Source organism: Octopus bimaculoides, chromosome 11, assembly GCF_046866305.1.
Source record: "Octopus bimaculoides isolate indiv1 chromosome 11, ASM4686630v1, whole genome shotgun sequence".
In the NCBI taxonomy this organism is placed as follows: domain Eukaryota; kingdom Metazoa; phylum Mollusca; class Cephalopoda; order Octopoda; family Octopodidae; genus Octopus; species Octopus bimaculoides.
This window is the reverse complement of record NC_142938.1, coordinates 33,044,458-33,071,809: the sequence shown is the minus strand read 5'-3', so window position 1 is coordinate 33,071,809 and position 27,352 is coordinate 33,044,458. Positions and strand designations below refer to the sequence as shown.

At 35.5% G+C, this 27,352-nt stretch overlaps 1 protein-coding gene across 3 annotated transcripts in view; it reads left to right on the top strand.

Annotated features, from left to right (window-relative positions):
• LOC106871767 (vacuolar protein sorting-associated protein 54) overlaps positions 1-27,352 on the top strand; it is a 484,461-nt gene that overhangs the window by 358,530 nt on the left and 98,579 nt on the right. For 2 of the 3 annotated variants that reach the window (XM_089359786.1, XM_089359787.1), the window contains 4 exons: positions 2,054-2,136; positions 13,755-13,790; positions 21,194-21,248; positions 25,009-25,114. In XM_089359786.1, coding sequence (XP_089215912.1) covers positions 2,054-2,136; positions 13,755-13,790; positions 21,194-21,248; positions 25,009-25,114 — 280 coding nt within the window. Of the gene's footprint in view, positions 1-2,053; positions 2,137-13,754; positions 13,791-21,193; positions 21,249-25,008; positions 25,115-27,121; positions 27,291-27,352 lie in introns of those variants that run through there. The other variant, XM_089359788.1, reaches the window with a different exon arrangement.

The following is a 27,352-nucleotide window of genomic DNA, read 5'->3' as shown; positions in this document are numbered from 1 at the left end:
GGCCAAAGGCTACAGAAGACACTAGCCTAAAGGGTCAAGGGATTGTGTAGTGCGATAGAACCCAGGACCACATAGTAATCAAACAACTCTCTTAATAACAGTGTCTTCACATTGACACTGTTTCAGTGTCAGTGATAATATATATATTTACAACTTCTTCAAGCTATTCTGTTGTTGACGGTTTTAATGGGTGTATATCGGTGGAAGAAAAATACTTAACTTGTAAAACAAGTAAGGGTTGCAGACAGGAAGGACTTTCAGCTGTTAAATACTATTTCAGTAATGCTCTTTCTAACCATGTGAACTTGCGAAGACCAATAAATGGACAGCAATGAATATGGGTAACTTTGGATGCATTATTTTTTTCATGCTCTTGAAAGAGTAATCGTCGTTGTCGTCGTCGTCGTTTAACGTCTGCTTTCCATGCTAGCATGGGTTGGACGATTTGACTGAGGACTGGTGAAACCAGATGGCTACACCAGGCTCCAATCTGATTTGGCAGTGTTTCTACAGTTGGATGCCCTTCCTAACGCCAACCACTCAGAGAGTGTAGTAGGTGCTTTTACGTGTCACCCGCACGAAGGCCAGTCAGGCGGTACTGGCAACGGCCACGCTCATCTCGCTCGAGAAACCTCATGTGTCACCCGCACAAGAGCCAGTCCAGGGGCACCGGCAACGATCTCGCTCGAAAATCCTACAACAACCCCACACAAGAGCCAGTTCAGGGGCACCGGCAACGATCTCGCTCGAAGAAATTTCATGTGTCACCCGCACAAGAGCCAGCCCAGGGGCACCGGCAACGATCCCGCTCGAAAGATTTCATGTGTCGCCCGCACATGAGCCAGTCCAGGGGCATCGGCAACGATCCCGCTCGAAAGATTTCATGTGTCGCCCGCACATGAGCCAGTCCAGGGGCACTGGCAACGATCTCGCTCGAAAATCCTAACAAGTTATATTACTTATACAAAATTAAACTGCATTATCACAGTTTTATATTGGTTTTAGTGTTAGGCTATCCATCACAATGTGGAATGGTGAGGATAATAGACCGTCATTTTAGTTGCAGAATTTGCCACTCAGTTTTGTTTCAGTAGCATATTTAGATAAATGTCTCACTATTGAGAGAAAATAAGAGAGTGGGTGATTAAAGCATAGGTTGAAGAAAGAAGTCAGTTGAAAGTCAATATTTTGTTATAATTCTTGAATACAATTGCAAAATTCTTTTGAAATAAGTACTTATTATAAAATAAATTTGAGCTATTGTAATTCCTTATATGGAGCACTTTATTATTAAACATTTTCATTTTTCCTTTCATTCGTACTGAAGTACTGTATTATTAGAAATAAAAATTTTACTCACACTTTATGTGAAAGTGAGAATATGAGGTTAGAGTGTGAGAGAGTAAGAGTTGTAAGTATGCAAATGAAATTACAACCAACATGTTGTTCCATTGGTTATATAAAGTTTTCCAAATAATTTTTTTCAAGCAGCTGAAACTGATGCGTTTCATTTTGCTGTGTGCAAACCATTAACTTTGATTGGTCCTTGGCTTCATGTTGTGTGTTTCTGCCACTAACATCAGTGTAGTTGAGTGGTCTTCATCTGTTAAAATGTGGAAGTCTCCAAAATGTAACATCTGATATGAGTTGTTCATCATGGTAGCAGTGGCTAGCAAAGCTTATCCTGACACAAGACCAAAGAGGAGATGAATAGATACATTTCACCCATCTCTACTATTGTTGCTCAACATTCTTTCCTCTACTATTGTGCTGAATTCTTAGCCATATTGAATGTTATATTTGAGAGACTTCTGAATCTTAATAAGAATGAAGCCCCCCCCCCCCCACACACACACATTTCTATTGATGTTAATATAACAGATACATGAAACTAAAGACTGACTAAAGTTTATGGGGCACAGAGATGATTGGTCTGGCATGATGAAATGCATGCTAATTGCAGCCACGTGAAGAAGGATATTCCCTTCATTACTCATCATATGATGGGTAACTTTCTAGTATATATAATAATGTGTTTTTGTTTTTTTTGTAGTTTAATTCTAGATAGTGAGCGGTGGAAACAAGCTGATGTACCTGTTGAGTTTCAAGAAATGGTTGATAATATCAGTAAAACAGGTAACAATGTTAATATTTTGTAGTTTGCCTTGACTCTTTAACGACTTAATAATGAGAAAGAGAGAGAGAGAGAGAGAGAAATTCTATATCAGAGAACATGCAGAGAAATCTGTGTATGTGTGTGTTATTTACCACCACATGAGCTAGATATTTAGATATATATAACATTTATTTTGAAGTATCAAATAGTAAGATTTTAAAATTCAACTTATTTATTTTTGCATATTTTTAAATAAAGAAAAAATGAGAATGAGAAATACTATGTAAAAAAAACACAAGAGAAAATCAGAAAGTGGAATAGAAAGCACCTTTGCTAAAGTTCATAGGTGTATGAGACTGAAACTCTTTTGTTTATGTATTTAATTATGAATAAACCCCTGTATATTATACATTACAATACAGGTTATAAAATATTTGTTTTGCTCCTGTTTTTTCCATACTACTATGGGTTGGAAAAATACATATTATTGAGACAGTTGTTATGATAAAGAACACAGAATTCTGACTGAGATTTTCAATAAAAATAAAAATAATACATTTCTAAATCTCTCAGAGAGATTTATACAGTAGTAACATGATAAAGTAGTGGTATGTTGTCAACTTAATGTGACAGTCCCATGAAAGGGAAGAATACTACTGCTATTTAGCCCTAGGAAGCGCCACTTCCTGTCGGCCTTGACATATTTCCTGTGTCCTTATGTTTACAAAGCCATGCTGTGTCCTTATGTTTACAAAGCCATGCTGTATCCTTATGTTTACAAGCCATGCTACTCCAGACTGATGATGAGCAATGACTAAAAAACTAGTCTCTGGGTGCTGGCTTTGCTGGGTGGAGGTGCTTATCTCCCCCTTTGTAAACATAAAGACACAGGACAAGGCTGACAGGAATCAGTGCTTCCTAGGGCTAAATAGCAGTAGTATTCTTCTCTTTCATGGGACTGTCACATTAAGTTGACAACATACCGCCACTATATCTATTTTTATCATTGACAAAATAAAACTTTGCCTCCAGATAAATGAACCAAACTGCCAATGATATGGAAGGTTCAGTTGGTGTTGATGGTGTTGTAGGTGTTTCAAAAGACTTCTTGGTGTCAGAAGTTCTCATTGATGATGCTGGAAATCGAGACTATGAAGTGTTCTTTAGATGTCAGGTCATCAATTGTTATGATAAAGAATACAGAATTCTGCTTGAGATTTTGAATTAAAAGATATTTGATATTTATTCACAAAATAAATGACATTGCTACAAAGAAATGATGTTTACACCAAGATAGTTCTAAGCCTATTGTTGCTGGACCAAGTATGATTGAAGTTGCTGTCATGAGTTTCTTGAAGTTAACTAGTCATGGTGTGTTGCTGCTGCTTCTGTTTTCTGTGTTGTGACAGTGCTCTGCTACTATTCACTGCTGTTTGCTATCTCCATATGTTCTCTTCTCAAGTGTGACTTAAATGCACTGAATATTTAGTAATGGTCTTTGCCAAGAAAAGTGTGCCAAAGATGAAATTGTTATTAGATCTAGTTTCACTTGAAATCTTGAATGGTCAGATTTTTTGGTGATGTTGGTAATATTTTAGAATCATGATGTGTGCAACATCAACTTTGTCCTCTGTGGTTGTGGAAGTTGGCTGTCCTGACTGGGGTTCATCTGTGACATTGAAATGACCAGTCCAAAACCTTGATATCCAGATTTTCACTGTGGTGTAAGATGGGCAGCCATCCTTCAAGACTTTATTCATCTTGCCATGGATATCTGCTTCTCCTTTGCTTTGTTAAAAGAGGACTTTCATGACAGCCTGTGCTTCAATTTTACCAAAATTTTACTGGGAGCTGCCATCATGCACTAAATCTACAAAAAGAAGAAATGTATATTGTATAACATTATAGTTTTTATTTGCGTATGTTCTCCTAAATAGTTGTCCTACCACCCCAGTAAAGGTTACAGCTCTACCCTTTCACAATACCCTTAAAGCCAGAAACTTTTCAGCACCCTCTCATACTCCAAGGCATACATGTTATTCTTATTATGTCAATCTACATCACTAAAACCATTTTTGTGACTTTCAGTCTGCCAGACTTGCACCATTTGATGGATCTTCTCTAGTCAGGTCTTCTGGCAGGTGACATTCATTCTTCACATCACTACTGTTGTTGCTCTATGCAGGGTAGGCTTTGCTGGCCACTGTCATCATGCAGAAGACCAAACTCTATCACACAAGACAAAACCCACTCAACCACATTGAATAGGAAACACAACATAACATTGAAGATCTACCAAAGCTAATGGAGAACAGAGATTCATGGTTCTGCTTGGTAAAATACATCTCAGCTGTGGTCACTCAAAGAAGAAGAATTGAATTTAACCTCAGAAAATGAACATAAATAGATACTTGTTGGTGATATTGTGTGTTTATGACTAGAGAATTGCATACTGTAAAATTATGAGTAGCTGAAAAAATAAAGTAATTTTGAATTATATCCTTCCTCAGTACTATTTAGTACAAATGTATCTAATTTGCGAATTGACATACAATTCTACATAATTAAGAAAAGCCTTAAGATCTATAAAGAATGAAGAAAGCTGTCATAAGTTCCAAGATGACTGTGTACTCTCCAACAGGACAATTTTCAAAAACCTTACCCTCTTACTTTCCTATGATATTGTAATGTAAATAGAATGTAATTGAATGTTATGTGTGATTACATATACATAGATGCTTACAATTAATAATTCTGAACCATAACCAATTGAAGTTATATTAATATTACTATAATACTAATGCAAATGGTCCAATGCAGTCTCTTATAGAGCAAGACCACTTCTATTGTCACCCATGACTTACACATTTGTTTTGTTTACTCTCCACTCATATTCATCTCAGTCACCTTGTTTCTGTCTTCATACTAATACATTTTTCACCCACCCATGCTTGCTTTTATTTTGTTATCTCTCTCTTTCCCTCTCTCCCTCTCTCCCTCTCTCTCTATCTATCATCATACTTCTCAGTTACACTCATTTAGTGAATGTAGACATCTTATGATAGGGAGTACTCTTTACATTTAGTGTATATGAGGCAATCCCATTCATGCTGGTGCCTTGGTAAACTCTCCAGCCACCCCTCCTCCCTCTCTAGAGAGACTTGTGAGCAAGCAGTGGAAAAGTGGAGTTGAGCTGATGATTTGAGAGCCTCTCTAGTGTTGGTGCCATGAAAAAATGCACTTTGTATGTGGTTGGTGGTGGGAGTGGCATACAGCCATGGAAATCAAACCATATGACATGAGCACCAGTCTATCACTCCTGAGAAATTATTTGAATTATGATGACTGAGCATGGAAAGCAGACATGAAAAATGTGTCTTCTACTATAGCCTCAGGCCGACCAAGGCCTTGTGAGTGGATTTGGTAGACAGAAACTGAAAGAAGCCCATCGTACATATGTATGTGTGTTTGTTCCATACCACTACTTAACAGCCGGTGTTGGTGTGTTTATGCCACCCACCATAACTTCACATTTCAGCAAAAGAGACCAATAGAATAATTAAGTACCAGTGTTACAAAAAAATAAGGATGGGGTTGATTCATTTGACTAAAAATTCTTCAAGGCAGTACCCCACCATGGCCACAGTCAATTGACTGAAACATGTGAAAGATATAAGATACATATATATGATATTATTTAATAAATACAATATATGTTTTTATGTGCTTCTATTAGTTTTATGCTGGACAGTATTTTTTAACATGTCTGGTGTCTCAGTGCAATCTTCAGGTGCTGCTCACATGGCATAACAAGCTAAAATAGGCTGATAAGATGAAAGAAAAAGTGGGAAAAGACGAGAGATATAAAAGGTGGAAGGTTAAAAGCCCAGAAAACAGAAAAAAGCAAGGTAGGGGTGGAAATTAGAGTTATTTTCCTTTAGACCAGGGATGTCCAACTCGCAGGCCACATTGTAGCCCACTTAATATTTTCATGCAGCACACTGGCAATTCAAATTCTATGTGTTATTTTCTAGTTATATTTTCATTTACTTTGATAATGTATGATGAGAAAATTATTCTCGGAGTATGCTATTTTGAATGGACCAATGAAAACCTCAATACAGGGATGCCATGGGGTTTTTGATGTACAATGGCTGACTCTACATCATAGAATCAACCATTTTGCTGATGCATAATTAACAGCCATTGTTTCAGTTTCAAATCTTTTGAGGTCGGATCTATATTGATTGTGTTATTTCCTAACCTTGTTTATAATGTCAAGTGATAGTGACTTCAGTGGTACTTCAATGTTTCTAGTCTAGGCTGAGCCTAATGCTAATGCTTTATGCAGAAGAAATTATTTATCCTTCGTTTGTTTCTGATTTCTGGAATATTAATATCAGCATGATTATGTAATAATTTTAATTGTCAATTTTAATAGCCCATTATTTGGTCATGGCATCTGATACGAAGAAGAGAAAAATAACAGAAGAAAAAAGAAAATTCTATGTCCTATGGACAGAAAAATATTTCGTAATTGAAACATACAATAATATTATCTACCTCATATGTAATGATAAAATTGCTGTATGCAAGGAATATAATACTAAATGTCACTATGCTGCCAAACATGAGTCACAATATAATGAAGTTAATGGAGAAAGAAGGAAAATGGAAATAGATGAATTGAAGAAGAGGCTTAGTTCACAACAAAACAAATTCAAAAAACATGTTGGGAAAACTGGTACATGTACAAAAGTTAGTTATTTAATAGCTGAAAAATTGGCTCAGAAGGGTAAGCCATTGGTAGTTGGCAAATTAATAAAAGATTGTATTGTAATAGCTTTTAATGAACATTGTCTCGAGAATGTAAACTTATTTAGTGAAACAAGTCTGTTGCATCAGACAATTGGTAGAAGAATTGATGACTTAGCTGATAGTATTGTGGATACATTGCAGACTCAGTTATCTAAATGAGTTCATTACAGTGTAGCATTAGATGAAAGTACTGATCAAAGTGACACTGCACAATTGGTTGTTTTCATCGGAGGAATTGATGTCAATTTTAATATCATTGGGGAAATGTTGGATGTGTGTCATATGAAGGGTACAGCAAATGGCAGGGACATAATTGAGCGTGTTAATTTATCATTAGAAAAGTTCAATGTTGATAGAAATAAAATTAATTCAATTACAACTGATGGTGCTCTTGCTATCATTGAATATGAAACAGTTGACAGATATTGTGAATGTTGTTAATTTTTATCAGGTCTCAGGGCTTGAACCATCATACATTCAAAGCATACTTGGTAAAAGTTGGGAGTAAGTATGAAGACGTTATTTATTTCTCAAAAGTCAGATGGCTCAGTCAAGCAGCAACTTTGAAGAGATTTCAATTATTGTTGCCTGAAACATGCATAACAAAAAGCAAAATGTAGATTTTTTAGCAAATGAAGAATGGTCAAATGTCCTTCTTAGCAGATATCACTGAAATGTTAGCTGAACTTAATTTGCATTTACAAGGAAAAGACCAGTTACGTTGTTCAGTGTTTGAGCAAATAAGTTTTACTAAGAAATTAGAACTTATCATAATACAATTGAAGGGTGGAGAAATTGTACATTTTCAGAATTTATCTAAAAGACAGGAAGAATTTCCTGTCAACTTTGAAAAATACACTAAATTATGTGAAGCTTTGCTAGAAGATTTTACAACCAAATTTTCTGACTTCAGAAAGATAGAAACTGAACTAAAATTTAAGTGATGCTATATTGCCAACTTAATGTGGCAGCCCCATGAAAGGGAAGAATGATACTGTTATTTAGCTCTAGGAAACACTGTTTCCAGTTGGCCATGACACATTTTTTGTGTCCTTATGTTTTCAAAGGGGGAGATAAGCATAAGGACACAAAAAATGTGTCATGGCCAACTGGAAATGGTGTTTCCTAGGGCTAAATAGCAGTAGCATTCTTCCCTTTCATGGGACTGCCACATTAAGTTGACAACATACCATCACTTTATTGTGCTGCTACTGTATAAATCTCTTTGAGCGATTTAGAAATGTAATATTTCTATGAACTAAAATTGTTGAGTGATACATTTTCATTTATTCATGTGGAAGTACCAGCCAAATACTAGCTAGAACTCATTGAGCTTCAAAGTAGAGAGTCTTTGAAAACTTATCATAGAGAACATGCCCTTCTTGACTTTTAGGAGAAATTGCATTCTTTCAATGAATTTGATCAAATTGCCAATTTAGCTAGAAAACTATTGTGCATGTGGGGTAGTACATACTGCTGTGAACAATTCTTTTCGTGTATGAAAAACATCAAAACTGCTGAAAGAAATAGGCTGGGTGATTGCCATTTAACTAACATTCTTAGAGTAAAGAATAATACCTTAAAAGCAGATACTGAGAATATCATAACAGGAAAGCAATGCCAAAAATCACATTGCTTTTATTTTGTATAAGTGCAATTTCATTTTTACTGTCAATAGCACATTATTTTGTCTTTATATTTGTTATTAAGAAATTTTATTCACCATATTTTGAACTTTTTAAAAGTTTATATTTAAGTACCTTTGAGCCCCAGTGAATAGACTTGAATTTATAATTTGGCCCACTAGCAAAAGAGGTTGGACACCCCTGCCTTAGATCATAAAATATAAGGCTGAAAAGATAGTGGCCTCAAACTCTGCAGTACAGCTGTTTAATTTGGAGAGGGTGGTACTTTCCAATTCATCAACAGGAACTTTGCCATATGCTTACGACCACTGAAAATTTTGGATCTAAAATTCAGCAGTGTGTTTAGAGTTCTTAGATCTGAAAAGGATCTGAGTTCTTTCAGCTATGCACAGCTTGCATCTTTTTTTATATCTGTTAACATATAGTGTGAACTATTTTCCACTTTATTGTTTGTGGTGTGGCATTTGACTTCAAACCCCATATGTGGCCAGCTAACTTAGTAGCTTTACTTTTATCTCTGTGTCAGAAGGAAGATATATGATTACCATAGCAATTTTTGAAGTCACCTTCACATAGCCCAGTATAGCTCTTCTTATTGATTGTGTTATCATCTAGCCTTGTTGTAACTTCTGCCTCATATATGACAGATTTAATCATACATTCCTGGTTGAGTGGACAGGTTCCTGAGTCTCAACAATTACAACTGGGAGTGGTGCTCACATGTAATGATGCTTTTCATATTAGGGCAGTAGCTATATAGTAATTTCACTGAGCACCTGTTAAATATTTTCCTGTACCTATCATCCTCTAAAGAAATTTTCAAGAAGGTAACTCCCAAACTACAACAGTGCCCTAGTCTTTAGTGGCTTTAAAGATAAATTAATATGTAACCCCTCTATCAATAATATTACAATCAAGCACTTAGTTTTAAAAGAATCTAGTTAGCAATATCCAACAATCAGACATCTGTAAATGTGAGTAGAATACACATTCAAGGTAAACTCTCATGTATGACAAGTAGATCCAAATATCATCTCAAAGAATTTTGAGAAATTCAGAGTATTTGACAACAAAAAATATGTGTTGAGAAAATTACATCTTTATTATAGAATTCACCTTATAAAGCTGACATTTGTTCCTATTGTATTAAAACAAAACACACACACATACACACACACAAACAAAAATATCATTGAAATTAATATTAATATTTCTAAAAATATATATTAACATGTATATATATCTTTTACCTTTTACTTGTTTCAGTCGTGAGACTGCGCCTATGCTGGGCCACCAACTTAAAGAATTTTTAATCAAATGAATCAATCCCAATACTTTTGTTTTTTAAGTTTGGTACTTCTATCATTTCCTTCGGTGAACTGCTAAGTTACAGAGACATGAACACACCAACACCAGTTGTCAAACAGTTGTGGAGGACAAACACAGGCACAGACACACACGCACACACACACACACACACAGATATATATGCATATACAATAGGCTTCTCTCAGTTTCCGTTAAAAATATCCACTCTTTAGGCTATAGTATCAGATCATCCCATAAGTTCTGTCCGAATTTTGAATAAAGAAAACAAGTGATCAAATGTTATATTTAATTGAAATTTAATCATCAATGTACTTTCTCTGATTATCTTTGACTTCCTTCCATCTATTTGCTAGCTTTTTAATTCCATCAATGTAAAACTCTTTTGGTTTCAAAGGGAAGAACTCTGAAATGTCAGTTTCAACCTCCTCCTGGTTTGCGAAAGTTAGTCCCTCAAATGATTCTGCAAACTACGAAACAAATGGTAGTCTGAAGGTGCAAGGTTGGGAGAATAAGATGGATGAGGAATTTTTTCTTAACCAAGCTCTTCGATCTTCTGTGATGTGATCTTTGCAGTGTGGGGTTGTGCATTGTCCTGATGAAACATCACTCCTTTTCGATTCACTAAAGCGGGTCTTTTTTTCTTCAAAGCTAGGTTCAAGCACTCTAATTGCTGACAGTAGACTTGAGCATTGATTGTTGCATTAGGTGGTAACAATTCAAAGTGAATTACTCCTTTGCGATCCCACCAGATAGAGAGAAGAACCTTTTTCCCATGAAGTTCCCTTCTCGGTTGTGGTTGAGCTTTTTCCCTTTTACCAAGCCACTGTTTACGATGTTTAACATTTCGATAGAAGATCCATTTTTTGTCACCAATCACAAGTCTATCCAAAAAGGGTGAAATGAATTTGCGAGAATGGAGAGAAGAGCAGACGTCAACTCAGGATTTGCAGTTGCTTTCGGACAATTCATGAGGCACCCATTTTCCAAGTTTAGGAACCTTTCCAAGTTGCTGAAGATGACGATGAACAGTTGTAAGGTTTGAACTAAGCTTTATTGCCAATTCTTCAACTGATAATGCAGGATTTTCTTCAAGTAATGCCTCAAGGAGCTTATCATCAAACTCAACTGGACGTCCTGTTCGATCTTCAAGGCTGAAATCTCCACTTCTGAATTTTGCAAACCATCTTCTGCAAGTTCTTTCATTCAAGCATTCTTTCCCATAAACTGAGTGTATGTTTCGAGTCGCTTTGGCTACAGAGTTTCCTTTTTTGTACTCATAAGGCATTATGTGCCTTAAATGCTCTTTGGATACTTCCATGTTAGAAAGGGTTTTAATCAAAGAAATTCTAATCCTATTATTCTGTAAAATAATATTTGATTAGTTTAAATGTATACAAATGCATAAAAATAATTTTTAATTCCATTAGACATTCTAAAATACTATTAAATTTCATTCAATTTTAAAAAAGGTAAAATCGGACAGAACTTATTGGATGACCTGATATATGTATATGTTTGCTACATTGTACTCACCTGTTTATCATCAGTCTAGGTAGACACACATGGCCACTGATTTGTTGATAGATTTATTACCTTACCACACCATTTCTTTATCTCTTTAAGACTATAACAATATTTTTTATCTCTAGACTTTAGATTCTCTCACTTTCCATCTCCATAGGGTCCCCCCACCCTGTTTGGTTTCTGCTGGTCACTCATATGTACCTGTTTAAATGTGTATTAACATACATAATTTCTGTATATTTTTGTATGCATATGATTAGTTATTTGTATATAGGTTCATTATGCACCTGTGTTTATACATATAATTATCTAAATCTACATATATCTAGGAGTAGCTTCTATTCCTCAAACTCTATACTTTATTTCTTGTGTATTTTTATTTTTGCTAATGGTAGTTAGTCTTTACCATGTTTTTTCAAATAAACATTCATTTAATTCTAGAGGCTCCCAGGAATCTATAAGATGATGCACAAGCTTTCATCTCTGGGTGCATGTCATCCTATAGCAGAAACAGCTGTTCATTTGTCATTTCTTTAATTTCATATTACTCTCTGTACTGGCCTAATGCTTTATTCTAGAGCCTGTGTATATTGAGTTCTAAATGAAAGTTATTAGTATCACTATACCTAAGCAAAATCTTAAAATATGTGTGTGTGTTTTTGTGTTAGTTCATATTTTCCTTGTTGTCATGTATGTTCACCTGTCGTAATCAATGGCTTTGCTGACTGTTGTTTGCTTGCATTCCACTGTGAATGCATGTCTGGACATCTTGGCATGTCTTGATATGTTGCACAATCTTTTTATTGAAAAACCTCATCCATTGTTGTTCGTTTCCATTTCTCTGCATAAATATGGCCTGGGTGTTTGTTGCTCACTAGACTGGGATATTATAACCTCAATTAGAAACAAATACAGACTAGTAATTAGAAGGGCATTAAGCCATAAAACCTTGTCCCAACATAACTCATTTGACCTATGCAAGCATGGAAATGTAGATGTTAAAGCAAAGATGATGTGACATATTAATGTTTTTCTCCCCACTCTCTCTGAGGTTTTTTTTTTATATAACATTTTTATGTTTCTCTCTTCCCTCGCTTTGTATGTGTTCATGTGTGTGTACTTATCTTCAGTATCAAATAGTTCATTGCCATAAAAATCATAACTGAAATAGGTTTAACACCTTACAGTTGTTCCAGATGTTTAGCATCCAAACAGTTGCTTCCAGTTGTCCCATTCTTACTGCTGAAGTATTAATGATGCCAAGAAAAAACAAAACATGATGTCATTGTCATCATTTAACATCCATCTTCCATGCATGCATGGATAGGATGGTTGACGGGAGCCAGCTAGGTAGAAGACTACCCCAGGCTACTGTGTCTGTTTTGGAAGTGTTTTTATGGTTGGATGCCCTTTCTAACCACTCCACAGTTGCGCTTTGTCAGTCATGCACACTGATATTGAAAATCCAACAGAATATTACCTTCATTCTTCTCCAGTCTATGCATGTCCTCCACATTCAGAGCCCATGTCTCACTACCATGGAGTATAACCCTTCACATACAAACATCATACAGTCTACCTTTCACTCTGAGAGTCCTGTTGTTGCCAACTGAGGTAGTAGCTCTCTGAACTTCCTCCATGCCACACACGAAAGCAACCTTATCTGTTAACCTACCTACAATTCCACTGCATCTCTTATGTGTCTATAGTTTACACTTGGTGCAGCAAATGGAATTACTTCCCACTCCTTTCCTACATATTGAGCAGGGCCATTTACCTGATGGAAAGTGAGTGTTATCTGCTTTCTTGCTAACAACAACTTTAGTCTTTGCTAGGTTAACTTTAAGGCCCTTTGATTCCAGATTTTGCTTCCAAACCTGGAACTTCTCCAATTCAGCTTCAGATTTTGCAATAAGAGTGAGGTCATCAGCATATAGCAGTTCCCATGGGCATCCAGTTTTGAATTTCTCAGTTATGGCCTGGAGAATTATGATGAATAAGAGTGACTAAGAACTGATCCCTGGTGAACTCCAACTTGTTCACTAAATTCATCACTGTATTCGAGTTCGACTCTCACCTTACTGACAGCATCACTGAACATGGCTTGTACGGCTCTAACAAGCCACTCCTCTACTCTTAGCTTCTTTAGAGACCACCAGGAAATAACTGGCTCCTGAATTTTATATGGCAATGAGAAATCTCTTATACAGTACGGAGGAGTTTTTCCTTTTTATTACTTGTAAAAGTTGTAACTGTGGATTATCTGTATGTCAAATATATTTTAATCATAATATATTTATTTTGATTTTTTTTACTTTCAGGAAAAATGCAACTCCCAGAAAAAAGAATTGACTTAAGTAAGTTGGGTTTTTTTCCTTTTCATTTTTACAGGGGACAGAATATGTCATTCTGACCACTTCATTTATGTTACGATTCACTCTGACTCCAACTCTTCTATTTGCAATTAGACTTATTTCTTATATCAGTTGAGAACACAACATACATAACCAATGTGAACTTTTTAGGTTACTTTTTAGCACACACCCCTGTCCTGTTTAGGCTTGAGCTTACAGGTTATAGCTGTGACGTTGTAGCTTTTATTTCACATTATTTATTAGATAAGTTACAAACAGTTAAGCATAAGGTAAGACTTAGAAAATTTTCTAAAATGTTGTTTTTATCAAAAGGCTTTAAAAGTGAAATGATTCAAAAGAAATAAACTATAAAATCAGAAATATTTTTGTTTACCAATAAACTTAATTAGATATATAACCTCTTTTGCGATGAAAGCATTGTTTGAATATAAAATATAAGTGGATATATTATGAAAGTGTACATTAAATAAAATATTGTGTTGTAAAATTATGAAAAGTTTATCCCAACAAGATGTATCAAAGAATGTTAAATCATAAAAGTCCAAATTCAAAATTGATTTGACAAGGTATTAGTGGATATAATATGTGTCAAGAGGGACAATTGTTATAGGAGGAGTGGGTAGGGAGTTGGGATGTGCTTGACAGATCAATATAGGTGTAGGGACAGTGCCCAAGACATGGAGAAGGGTAATAGATAGGAAAAAGAAATGTGGGAATTACTAGATCCAACATGAGGGGAAGGGGTGGGTTGGCAGATGATGTGGGGAATACTTGTGCTCAGCTTGTGTGGAAGAGGGTTAGTAGGGAGATGAGATGTGGAGAATGCTTGATAGGGTGTAGGGACACCGTCCATCATGTTGTCCAAGCATAGAAAAATGCTTTTAGGATATATTTTCTATTATGTGTAGGTCATCTCAAGCACAGCAAATTGCCAATCATCTTGGTCCTCCATCATTTCCTCCATGCAGTTCAATATCTTGAGCCCTCACTACTTCATTCCATGTCTTTCTGGGTCTCCTTTTATCATCCAGTTTAAGCAACTAACACTTTTTTATGCAGCTGCTCTCATCCATATGCATCACATGACCAAAGCAGTGCAATTTTCTTTCTTGCACACTACATCTGATACCACTTATGCATAATTTTTCTGCTCAGTATATTAACATTTCAGCATATATTCACACTGATATTGCACATTCATATGAGCTTTATTCCTCTCTAGTCTTTATTTGTCCTCTGCACTCACTACCACATCTCACTACTGTGTCGCATTGAAGTTCATACTCACGCATCATACTGGCTAACGTTCACTCTGCAACTTTTGCTGCTAGATGGAGTAATAGCTCTCTGAATTTTCTCCTAGGTCAACTAGGTAGCAGAAACTATCTCCCACCACCAGGGAGCCTCTAGAGCAGAGGTTCCCAACTGAGGTCCACATAAACTGCCAGGGGTCCACAGAAGCTTTAAGGTGGACAACAAGTAAAAAATTGTAATTTGTGGGTCCATATATAAATTCTGTTTACTAGGGGAGGTACCTGTATTTATTGAAATTTTCAAGATTTGTATTTGGAATTTATGTTATGAATATAATGAAATCTTTTCATTGTTAGTTTTTACTAACCTACAAACAAATATTTTATTTCAAAAATTTACATGTGTGTATGGGGTCCACAGATGATAAGATTGCTCTCAAGGAGTCCACAAACAAAACAGAACATTTCAGAAAATCTATTTTCCATATTTTCTTCGTGTTTGTTCTTCCTGCACATCTTCCACATACAAAGGTTATTTTCTCTGTAAGCCTTCCTTTGATTCCACTACGTTTCTTGTGTGTCCATAGCTTGCACTTTGTACACCATATGAAATTTATCACTGAACTTATAGCTAACTCTTATCTTACTAACTGAACCCCTGTATATGCCTTGTATGGCTTTTACAAGCCATTTGTCTACTCCTAGACAAAAGAGACCGATAGAATAAGTACTAGGCTTACAAAGAATAAGTACTGGGGTCGATTTGTTCAACTAAAGGCAGTGCTCCAGCATGGCCACAGTCAAATGACTGAAACAAGTAAAGGAATATATATATATATATATATATATAAATGAGAATGTGTGAATCCCTAAAACTCCAGAACTACACAACCAATTTCATTCAAATTTTACACATGCCTTACTTCTGGTTCCAGTTGTGTTTTAGTCAAAAAAAAATTTTTTACTTTTTGCATAGTTCGAGCCCACAGCAACATCATATCTCCTCCACTATTTAAGTATTACGTAACAAAAGTGAAACAAAAACACTCATGTCAAATACTTTCACTTTAAAAATGAAACTATTCCACTATTTCTGTATCAAAACTGAAACAATCACATTTCGATACTGTAATGACACATACTTTCACTTTAATGGTTTCAAATTCATACTGAATCTACTACAGTGAAACTATACTCTCACATAATATACAGGCATACATACATATATACATACATACATGCATATATATATCTGCACAAATGTATATATATATACATGTATATATATGTATATACATCTGTGTGGGTGTTTTTTCAAAACACTGTCTGGTTTAAAAAGCCACATCAGACGCCATGAAAGGGCTAAGGTGTAGGTGCAGGAGGTGGTCAAACTCTGTTTAAGGAGTAGACAACCACCATATATATATATACATGTATATATATATATATATATATATAGATGTATATATATATACATAGAGAGAGAGAGATGTATATGTATACATGTATACATATAGATGTATATGTATACATGTATACATATAGATGTATATGTACACATATATGTATAGATATATATATAGATATACATGTATATGTATACATATGTGTAGATGTATGTATATAGATGTACATGTAATATGTACACATATATACACGTATATACATGCATACAAATATCTATACATATATACACCCATACACACACACATACACATGCACACAAACACACACATTAGTCATTTGTTTTTTTATCCAAAACTACGTCAAAAGTTCTGAATGGATCTTTATGAAATTTGGAAATTATATTCTATGCATAACGGCCATAACCCCCATGAAAATTCATATATTTTTGATGTTAATGAAATTTTAACCATACCTATTACACACAAATAAAGTGATATTTCTAAAATTTCTTCTTCTTAGAAGTTACAAAGACCCCTTCATGGGGACTTCAAACCCACAATTTAGTCATTTTTCTTAGGAAAAATGACTAAATTGTGGGTTTGAAGTCCCCATGAAGGGGTCTTTGTAACTTCTAAGAAGAATACAGTTGTACTATTGGAAGCTAGAGGGTCACCTGAACATAATAGATGAGCATTATTTGTAATTCAACGGCACAACAGTGTAAGACTATCCTTTCAGATATACTTATATTGTGATTTCTGCAATGTGGTGCATAAATTGTCAAGTAAATGAGATGCATCTTTGCCTCCACTGATTCACTTGCAAAGTGTTGAGTAAAATTATTTCGTTACAGACCTCCTTTGAGTCTTTTTATTATCACTGGGACACACATAGTCCCCAGTTGGTAACATTGATTTCAAGGCCTTCCAAGATGAGTGACTGGTTGTTCTAAGACATTTATTGATTGTAAATTTTTTCTGCCCAGTTACCTATCGGTAGAGTGGTCATTTGCAAACTCCAGAGGCGACATTTTCATTTCCCTTTACTCCAAACGTCACATGTTGTTATTTCAATTGGGTCATGCCCTTCCAATTGCTATAGATCCGTAATGCATCTTACAGCTTTGCCTGTCACCTGTATGGTGAGGAATCCTACATTGGGGAGTAGTAACGACTAGGCTAGGGTAACTGACTGATTATCGTGATCATTCATCTTTTGGTTTCCTGTAGCTTTGCTCTCTTTTACAAACCCAGTGAACATACATATATTTCCTATTTCAAAGAAATTCAAACAATACATATTACATCTAAGTTAAAAGGATTCCCAACAATTCAACTTCTCTGGTTGACATTAACGCACCCACCCCCAATAGGGGCCTTAACTCCCACATTTTACAGGGTCCATAACACTGGAATTTACAGGGTCCATAACACTGGAATTTACAGGGTCCATAACACTGGAATTTTGGAATGTGCGCATAAATATCAGATATATAAAGATGAGAATGTGTGTCTGTGTGAATCTCTAAAACTTGAGAACTACACAACCAATTTCATTCCAAATTAACACATGCCTTACTTAGGGTCAATGCAGTGTCTTAGGCCCAAAAAAGTTTTAACTTCTTGCATAGTTCGAGCCCACAGCAATATCATATCTCCTCCACTATTTCAGTATTACGTGTCAAAAGTGAAATAATAACATCACTCTACTGTAATGTCAGATACTTTCACTTTAACACTGAAACTATTCCACTATTTCAGTATTACCTCTCAAAAGTGAAACAGTAACATGTCGCTACTGTAATTTCAAATACTTTCACTTTAATACTTTCAATTCATACTGAAACTATTAAACTGAGACCATCCTCTCACATATATACAGGCATACTATAAGACCCAAGTTAAAAACATTCCCAACAATTCAACTTCTCAGGTTGACATTAACACACCCACCTTCAATAGGGGCCTTCATTCCTACATTTTAGAGCTCCATGAGCTCCATTTTTCAGGAGCAAAATCCTTTTTATAGGTTCCAGAAGACTGAAATTTTTGAATATGCGTATAAAGATCAATAGTATGGGATACATGTCTCATCATTAGAATTTTTTTAGGGTGTGTAAAGAGGGAAAGAACCCTCGTGCAATTTTGATGAAATTCGAATCATATGTATTCCAGTTCCTTACAGAAAATGTAACAGAAAAGTCTCATTCTTCAATTGCATGTAACTCAGGCAACGCCGGGTATCTCTGCTAGTATATATATATATATATATATATATATATATATATATATATATATATATATATATATGTCCTGTCAAGCAGTTCAACACATGCCAGCATAGAAAATGGTCATGGTGATGATGATTTATATGTATATCATCATCATCACCATTTAATGTCCATTTTCTATGCTGGCATGTGTTGAACTGCTTGACAGGATCTAGCAAGCCATTGGGCTGCATCAAGATCCAATGTCACCTTTTGCATTATTTTTACAGCTGGATATCCTTCCTAATATCAACCACTCTACAGAGTTTACTGGTGAGGTTGCCTAGTAACTTGTAAAACAGAAAGAATACAAAGAAGAAAAAGCCTCCTTGACTAAATGGCAGTGGGGGTGGGTAGTATTTGAAAAGGAAAGGAGGAGAAGTGATTCTATTCCAAGTGTTCAGAGGCTAGAGTGTGATGGAAGGACAAGCTCAGGTATCTTGCTATAGAGATACATGACAACCCAACATTATATAAGAATAGAAATAGCTGGAAAGAAGATAAAAATGGTTGTGGTAGGATACCAAAGCATCTTGAAGTGGATACAAAAGAGGATACAGACAATGGATGAAGAGGATAGAGGGAGCAGTTTCATAAGCATGTGAGGGGAAATGGTTAGAGGTGGGGGTTGAGGGGAATGTAGTGAGTGATGGTGAGGGAAGCCTATAATAAATGGGGCATAATAATAGATATGTGAGGGCATTGGGAGTGGTAGTAGATAAAAGATGTGTTAAGAATGGAATATAACAGAAGAGAGAGATGATTGGTGGAAATAATGTGGGTAAGGATGATAATGAGAAATGGAAGTGGTTCCAGGTGAGGAGAGAAGGAGGAAGGGAACAGGAAAGAAGGGAATGTATAATATGTACCTACTCTGGTGATTACAGTAGCTATGTGGTTCCATAGGTAGAGAGGTGAGGGCTGTTAGGAGATGAGATGTAGGGAAAATGGAGGGAATGCTTGACGTGGCAGAGTGGGTGAAGAGACGGGCAAGGCCCCACATGTACAGATAGCTAAAGTGGTTTTAGGATACCATTTCTTGTGTAATGGATGCATCTTCTCAAGCACAGCAAATTGCAGGTCATCTTGATCCTTTGTCATCTCCTCCACAAGGCTTGGCATCTTGAAATCAGCCTTCAATACCTTATCCCATGTCATCCTGAATTTCCCCGTTCCACAATTTCCATCAACTTTAAGCAACTGGCACTTCTTTCTTCAGTTGTCCTCATCCATATGCATTACATGACCAAACCAATGCAGTTTTCTCTCTTGCTCACTACAGATGTTTCCTCTTATTCCTAATTTTTCTCTCAATACATTAGCACTTTGTCATAAATTCACACTGACATTGCACATCTAGTGAAGCACACTAGCATCATTCCTCTCTAGTCTTTGTATGTTCTTTCCATTCAGGGCCCATACCTCACTACCATGTAGCATTGCTGTCCGTACACAAACAGCAAACAATCTTCCTTTCAGTTAGGATAGATAGATAGAGATAGAGAGAGAGCTTTTGTTAGGTAATAATATTTGAGAAAATCAATTTCTTGTGTATCTTTAGTTTTTATGGCTCCTCTGTATCTTCTACATACCAACCTTTCTCCATTAACCTTTCTGTCGCTCCATTGTACTTCTTGTATGTCCTTAACCTGCACTGGATACACCATATGGAATTCCTCTGTGTGTGTGTGTGTGTGTGTGTGTGTGCACGTGTGCATGCATGCATAGAGGTTCAAGAGAAACATTAATAGCATCAATTTCATTGATTTAGGTGGACCTGTAAAAACCATGCCCAACTGTTCCTCCCTGCAGACTCATCAAGGGAAAAGAAAAGGAAAATGAGAAAAGTTTGTAATGGGTTCCAATTGTTCCTCCAGTCTACTGTCCTGGACTAGTGCTCTAGTTTATCAAGCCCTAAAGGAATAAAGGCATAGTGGGATTTGCACACAGAGCACAGACATTCAGAACAAATACCACAAAGTATTTTATCTAGCACTGTAACAACTCTGCCAAACTACTACAATTTAGTGTATATCATTTTCACCAACATTATCATTTTACATCCAGTTTCTATACTGGCATGTAGTGTACAGTTCATTATTATCTGAGCCAGTTCTTACTACTCTCATAGATGGGTCAGAGAACCACATCTTACTTGGCCATCTAAGTTTTAGCACAGTTTCTATGGCTCTATGTCCTTACTAACATTAACCATTCTCACAAATTTATCATATCCTCAACAAGACTAAAAAGATACTCCACCTTACACTGTCTGAACTGATTTGCCAGCCACTTTACAATGTGTATTAGGCTCAAGTTATCATGGTATCATGAGATCATCTTGTATGTTTCAAGACTACTGAGTGCTCACAACTTGGAGAGTGAGAATGGAAGAGTGGGTGATGTTTAATTTGCAGTGTTAAGAGTAAATTTTCTTCTGTTTGCTTTTTATCTAGGTAAGAAACCTGGAGAATTTATTATTGTGAATAAAGAAAAATATGCAGTTGTTGGGTAGGTGAATAATTCTTTTCATTTATTGCATATTATTTGATTGGGTTTTTGTTAAATGTTATCTATATTGATTGTACATGCTACTGTATCTATTAAGCAACTTGTCTTGAACTCAGCCTTACAGTTTATTATCCAAATTTTGTAAGTTTATTTTGAAATTTCAAGATATAGGAGGTGCAGGCATGACTGTGTGGTAACAAAAACTACCAACTACTAATATAGAACATTCCAAGCAATGAAGAGAATTTATTTTACTACTGTTCTGACTGCCAGCTGCTCAAGGACATCTGCTACATGCAATGTCCCTATTCACTTAAGCATTTACCTAAAACTAAAATACACAATACACCAACATGATTTTTTAATGAAATTGAATTTCAACATGCTGGGCTAAAATCTTAGTGTTATCGTTAGGAGCCGAGGTTAGGATTAGTTTTATAAGCATATTTCAAAATTTCAAGGTAGATTTTTCATAAAATCCTAATTTCATCATTATATTTTTAAAAAACAGGCTGCTAATCTAGAAGCATTTACCTAAAACTTAAATACATGTAAATGTTCTTTTTAGCTGTTACCCATAATCAAGAATGACTTGGCAGCAAGAGATTTTTAAATATATAGTGAAGAAATGTCATCTAATGTTTTTTGCTTTTTCATAAGTTGTTTTGTTTATTAATATATGCAGGATCTGCTCTGTAAAATGAACATAATTTGTTAACATGCAGTGCTAAATTCAGTCCCTTTCACTGCAATGAACTGTCTTATCTTTTTGGTTGTGGATTCTTCTTATCCATTTAATGTCCAAAGAAACTAGAGATAAGCAGATGAATGTGCATATAGAAAGCATGATGGCTTTTAAAGTATCAGAGAAGTCCTTAGCTAAGAATAAACAATTATACATGGCATGCGTTGATCTAGAGAAAGCCTTTAATAGAGTGCCCCATCGTGTGATATGGTGGGCTCTGAGGAAGCTAAGGATAGATGAGTGGCAGGTGAAAGCTGTACAGGCTATGCACAGAGATGCTGTCAGTAAGGTAAGAGTTAATCACAAGTACAGCGAAGAATTTGGTGTACAGGTAGAGGTTCATAAAAGGCTCAATCCTTAGTCCCCTCCTTTTCATCATCCTCCAGGCCATAACAGAGGAATTCAAGAACAGCAGCCCCTGGGAACTACTATAGGCTGATGATCTTGCCCCCAAAGTGGATTCCATATCTGAGCTAGGTGAGATAGTCCAGGCATGGAAAAAAAAACCTGGAATCCAAAAGCCTTAAGGTTAACTTAGCAAAGACTATGGTCTTAGTAAACAAGAAAACTGATGGAAACATACTCCATTCAGGTAGGTGACCCTGTTCAATTTGTAGGAAAGGTGTTGGCAGAAACTCCATACAATGAAGTTCCATGAAGGTGGCGAGCTGGCAGAAACATTAGCATGCTGGGTGAAATGCTTAATGGTATTTCATTTGCTGCTACGTTCTTAGTTAAAATTCCACCAAGGTCGACCTTGGCTTTCATCCTTTTGGGGTCAATTAAATAAGTACCAGTTACGCACTGGGGTCGATATAATTGACTTAATCCGTTTGTCCTTGTTTGTCCCCTCTGTGTGTAGCCCCTTGTGGGTAGTAAAGAAATAAGAAACTCCATACAATGTAGCAAGTGAAAGCTGTGGACACACAAGAGATGCAGTGGATTAATAGGAAGTTTATCAGAGAAGCTACATTTTGTATGTGGAAGATGCACAGGATCCATAAAAACTTTAGAGACTCAGGAAATTGATTCTCTCAAATTCCCTGGTGGCTCATTAGAGGTAGTACATAATTTCTGCTACCTAGGGAACCAAATCAGTGGTGGGAGAGGATACACAGAGAATGTAATGGCTAGAATAAGAATAGGATGCAGGAAATTCAGAGAGTTGTTACCTCTGTTGGCTGCAAAAGGTTTCTCTTTGAGTAAAATGAAGATTGTATGATGCATGTTTACAGACAGCAATTGTACATGGTAGTGAGATGTGGGCCCTAAATGCAGAGGACATGCAAGGGTTAGAAAGGAACAAGGCTAGTATGCTCTGCTGGATGTGTAATATAAGTGTACATGTTCAACAGAGTGCTAGTGTTTTGAGAGAGAAGTTAAGCATAAGAGAAATTAGTTGCTGTGTGCAAGAGAGAAGACTGCACTGATTTGGTCATGTGATGTGGATGGATGCTGACTGCTCCATAAAGAAGTGCCAATCTCTCAAAGTAGATGGAACACATGAAAGTGGAAGACATGGGATGAAGTACTGAAGAATGACCTCAGGATGCTGAACCTTTCAGATGAGATGACAAAGGACTGAGATGCCTGACACCTTGCTGTACTCAAGAAGACCTGTACTCTACAGTGGAAGTGTTAAGACCAGTCCCTCTTGATGTCTACTTTTTTTAATATAAAGAGTAATTTATCTCTCAACTGAGTTGCATAAGAGGTGCAGCAGTATCATAAGAAGGTTAACAAAAAATTTAGTCTTTGTATGTGGCAGATGTGCACATACAATAAACACTAAGAGTGAATGTAAGGAAATAGACTTCTTCAAATGTCTGGGTAGGGCGTCCTTAGATATAGGGGATAGCTTTCATTACCTAAGCAACCAAGTTAGCAATGGAGGAGGATGTACTGAAACCATAGTTGTTAGAATAAGAATCGTCTGGGCAAAGTTCAGAGAACTATTACCTTTATTAGTTACAAAAGGCCTCTCTCTCTCTCTCTCTCTCTCTCTCTCTCTCTCTCTCTCTCAGTGAAAGGCAACTTGTATGATGCCTGTGTATGGACAACTATGCTATATGGTAGTGAAACATGGGTTGTGACTGCAGAGGTCATGCAAAAACTTGAAAGAAATGAAGTCAACATGTTCCACTGGATGTACATGTATGACAAAGTGTAAATGTTTTAAGAGAAAAACTGGGTACAAGAGATATTAGATGTAGTGTGCAAGAGAGAAAACTGTGCTGGTATGGTCCTGTGATGCATATACACGAGGATAGCTGCATAAAGAAGTGCCGATCTCTAATTGTAAAGGGAACCTGTGGAAGAGGTAGATTCAGGAAGATGTTGGATGAAGTGGTAAGAAATAATCTTCAGATGTTGAGCCTCACTGAAGCTGTCCCTCATGTGCCTACCTGCAGACACTGGACAGGTAGATGAATAGCACAGCCAGTCATTGAATGATGATATGATATGAGAGAGGGAGACTGTGTCTTGTGTCAGCTCACAGTGCCTCTGTCTGGTTTCTGTGGTTGAAGAGAAGATAACCACTCCAAAATACATGCATCCCAGTCTGGTCAGGTGCTGCTGTGAGCTGATTTGGTGTATTTACATCCATTTGTCTATAGTGAGAAATTTTCTCGATAACAAAACACAGTAAATGACTTTCTTACAGATTTGAATATGCCTCAAGATTGTATATATAGATATAATGTTTACCTTTGTTGTAACATTAAGTGTTGACTAGAAATTCTATGGATATGTTCTGTAGTAGATTACAGCAATAAAATTGGGCACTATTAACACAGAAGTAATTTAATATCTTTCTCAAGATATACTGAAAATGGAAGATGGGTATTAATTCATTTCCTCTAACACCTATGAGAGAACAAATTGCAAAATATCAACTACTACCTAATAAGTATGTGCTAGCTTTGTATTTAAATATAGCTAGTTCTATTATTTTTTGTATTATGTGGCTTTTTTACTCTTTCTATTATTTGTATTTAATTTTTTTAATATTAGTACTGTCTTGATGTTATTGAAAATGATGGTTGAGTACTGTGAATGTGTTAAAGATATCCCAGCTGCTGCACAAGACATTGTCACAAGATTGATTGACTTGCTCAAGGTATATACTTATATTTTCAAGAAATTTCGTATTGTTTTTAACTTATTTCTCTGTGTTTATATATATGTGTGTGTGTAAAATTCAAGGAGGGAGAGAAGACAGATTGGTTTATCATCCTCCTCGTCCAGCCAATACATATTTAAATTGGGAATACAATGAAATATATACATATATATTTTTTAATTATAATCCCAAGGTTGGGCAATCACAATATATATACAGAAAATTACATCAGATAAAAGAAATTGAATCAAAATCATGAGCAGGTGAGATGTTTAAAAGATTTACAATAGTCCTCAAATGAAGTAAAATTAAATAGAGTAAGGTAATTTAAAACTGTCCTTGAATGAAATAAAAATAAAGTAGTTCACGAATGAAATAAAAATATTATGAAGTGAGATATCTTACAATCATTTCAAGGAATATGCAAAGCAAAAACTTTGGTAGCCGCATCTCCTTCATCAGAGATAAAATTTTTTAAAGTTTAGGTTTTTTAAAAAAATTTTGTTTTTAAAAAAAAGTTTTTCACACAACAACTGTGTGATCTTCGTAATAAATATAGAAATGGCGAAAGAGTTGTAAATGCATATAAAGAAAAAAATAAGAATGAAAATTCCAAGCAGTCCGGTGTGTATAAAATAAATTTTCATGTCTTATGATTACTAGAAATACAAGATTACATTTAAACCTATACTAAATTATATACCTAAATAAGGATGAGTGAAGATCTATATCGAGAAACTCAGTTAGCATTTAAAAAAAATTTTTTTCTGTTTTTTTTTATTTTTTCTAAAAAAATTTGGAAGTTGGTAGCAACTTGTGCCAGCATGAGGTCAAAACTTTGGATATCTTATTCAGCAATAATTTTTTATCTGTTCTTCATATATTTATGGCTTCTTTCAAACAAAGCCTACAGGTTTTTGTATGGATGTTATATGGCGCACCCCACCCCCATCGTTATAGACCATTTTAGGGAGTATATTCTATTACCAGGTTTTAATTTATTTCTATATATGACCAAAGCAGTTGAATTTTTCATATTCTTGTTAACAAACGAATTCATATGTGCCCTATATCTAATCTTGAAATTTGTAGTGCTTCCAATGTATATTTTATTAACCTCATTTAAAGTATTCACTTCACATTTTTATATACTACATTGTTGCATAGACACTGACCATCTAGTGGACAATTATTTTGGGAGTGACAATCGCAACTTTTTCCCGCAGGACCACCCAGTTTTTTATTATTATTATTTCCATTGCTACTATTAGTATTTGTCAAATTTCATATTTTAAGCATTATTTGTGGCAATAATCGATCCAAGGCTCAATGTTGTGGAGTAAGAAAATTTCAGAATCAATTTGGTAAAAATAGAGTGGTACTTATGTGTTGAAGGAAAATTATTCTCAGTTAATTTAAAGAATAACTGGGGGAGGTTTTTAACCTGTGAGGAGAACAGTGGGTAAACCAAATAATATGCCATTTCCATGCTGTTTTTTTATAGAATTTCCTATTTACGTTAATATTCCCTTCCATTATTATAATCTAAATTCTTATTTTTCATATTATATCTTCATTGTTGTCCTAGTTCAAGAGGGGTCAATATTAGATGGCACATCTATATTTAGATTCCTAAATTTGTGATCATTCTAGCCAGCTTAATTCTAAATACAGTATTTTTTTATGTATATTATTTTCATGTTAAAGCCACTATTCATAAGGGCCAGATTATACATGTGTGCATGATTATTATGTATATGTATATAAATATTTGATTGTATTCCCAATTTGAATATGTATTGGCCTGACTAGGAGGATGATAAATTAATCTGTCTTCTCTCCCTCCTTGAACTTTGATATTTGCTCAATATATTGAGCCCTTCTGTGTTATTTCATGAAAAAAGTTACACTTTTTATTATTTAATATATATATGTGTGTGTGTATATATATATATATATATATATATATATATATATACTCTTTTACTCTTTTACTTGTTTCAGTCTTTTGACTGTGGCCATGCTGGAGCACCGCTTTTAGTCAAGCAAATCGACCCCAGGACTTATTCTTTGGAAGCCTAGTACTTATTCTATCAGTCTTTTTTTGCCGAACCGCTAAGTTACAGGGACATAAACACACCAGCATCGGTTGTCAAGTGATGTTGGGGGGGACAAACACATACACACATACATATATATATATACATATATACGACAGGCTTCTTTCAGTTTCCG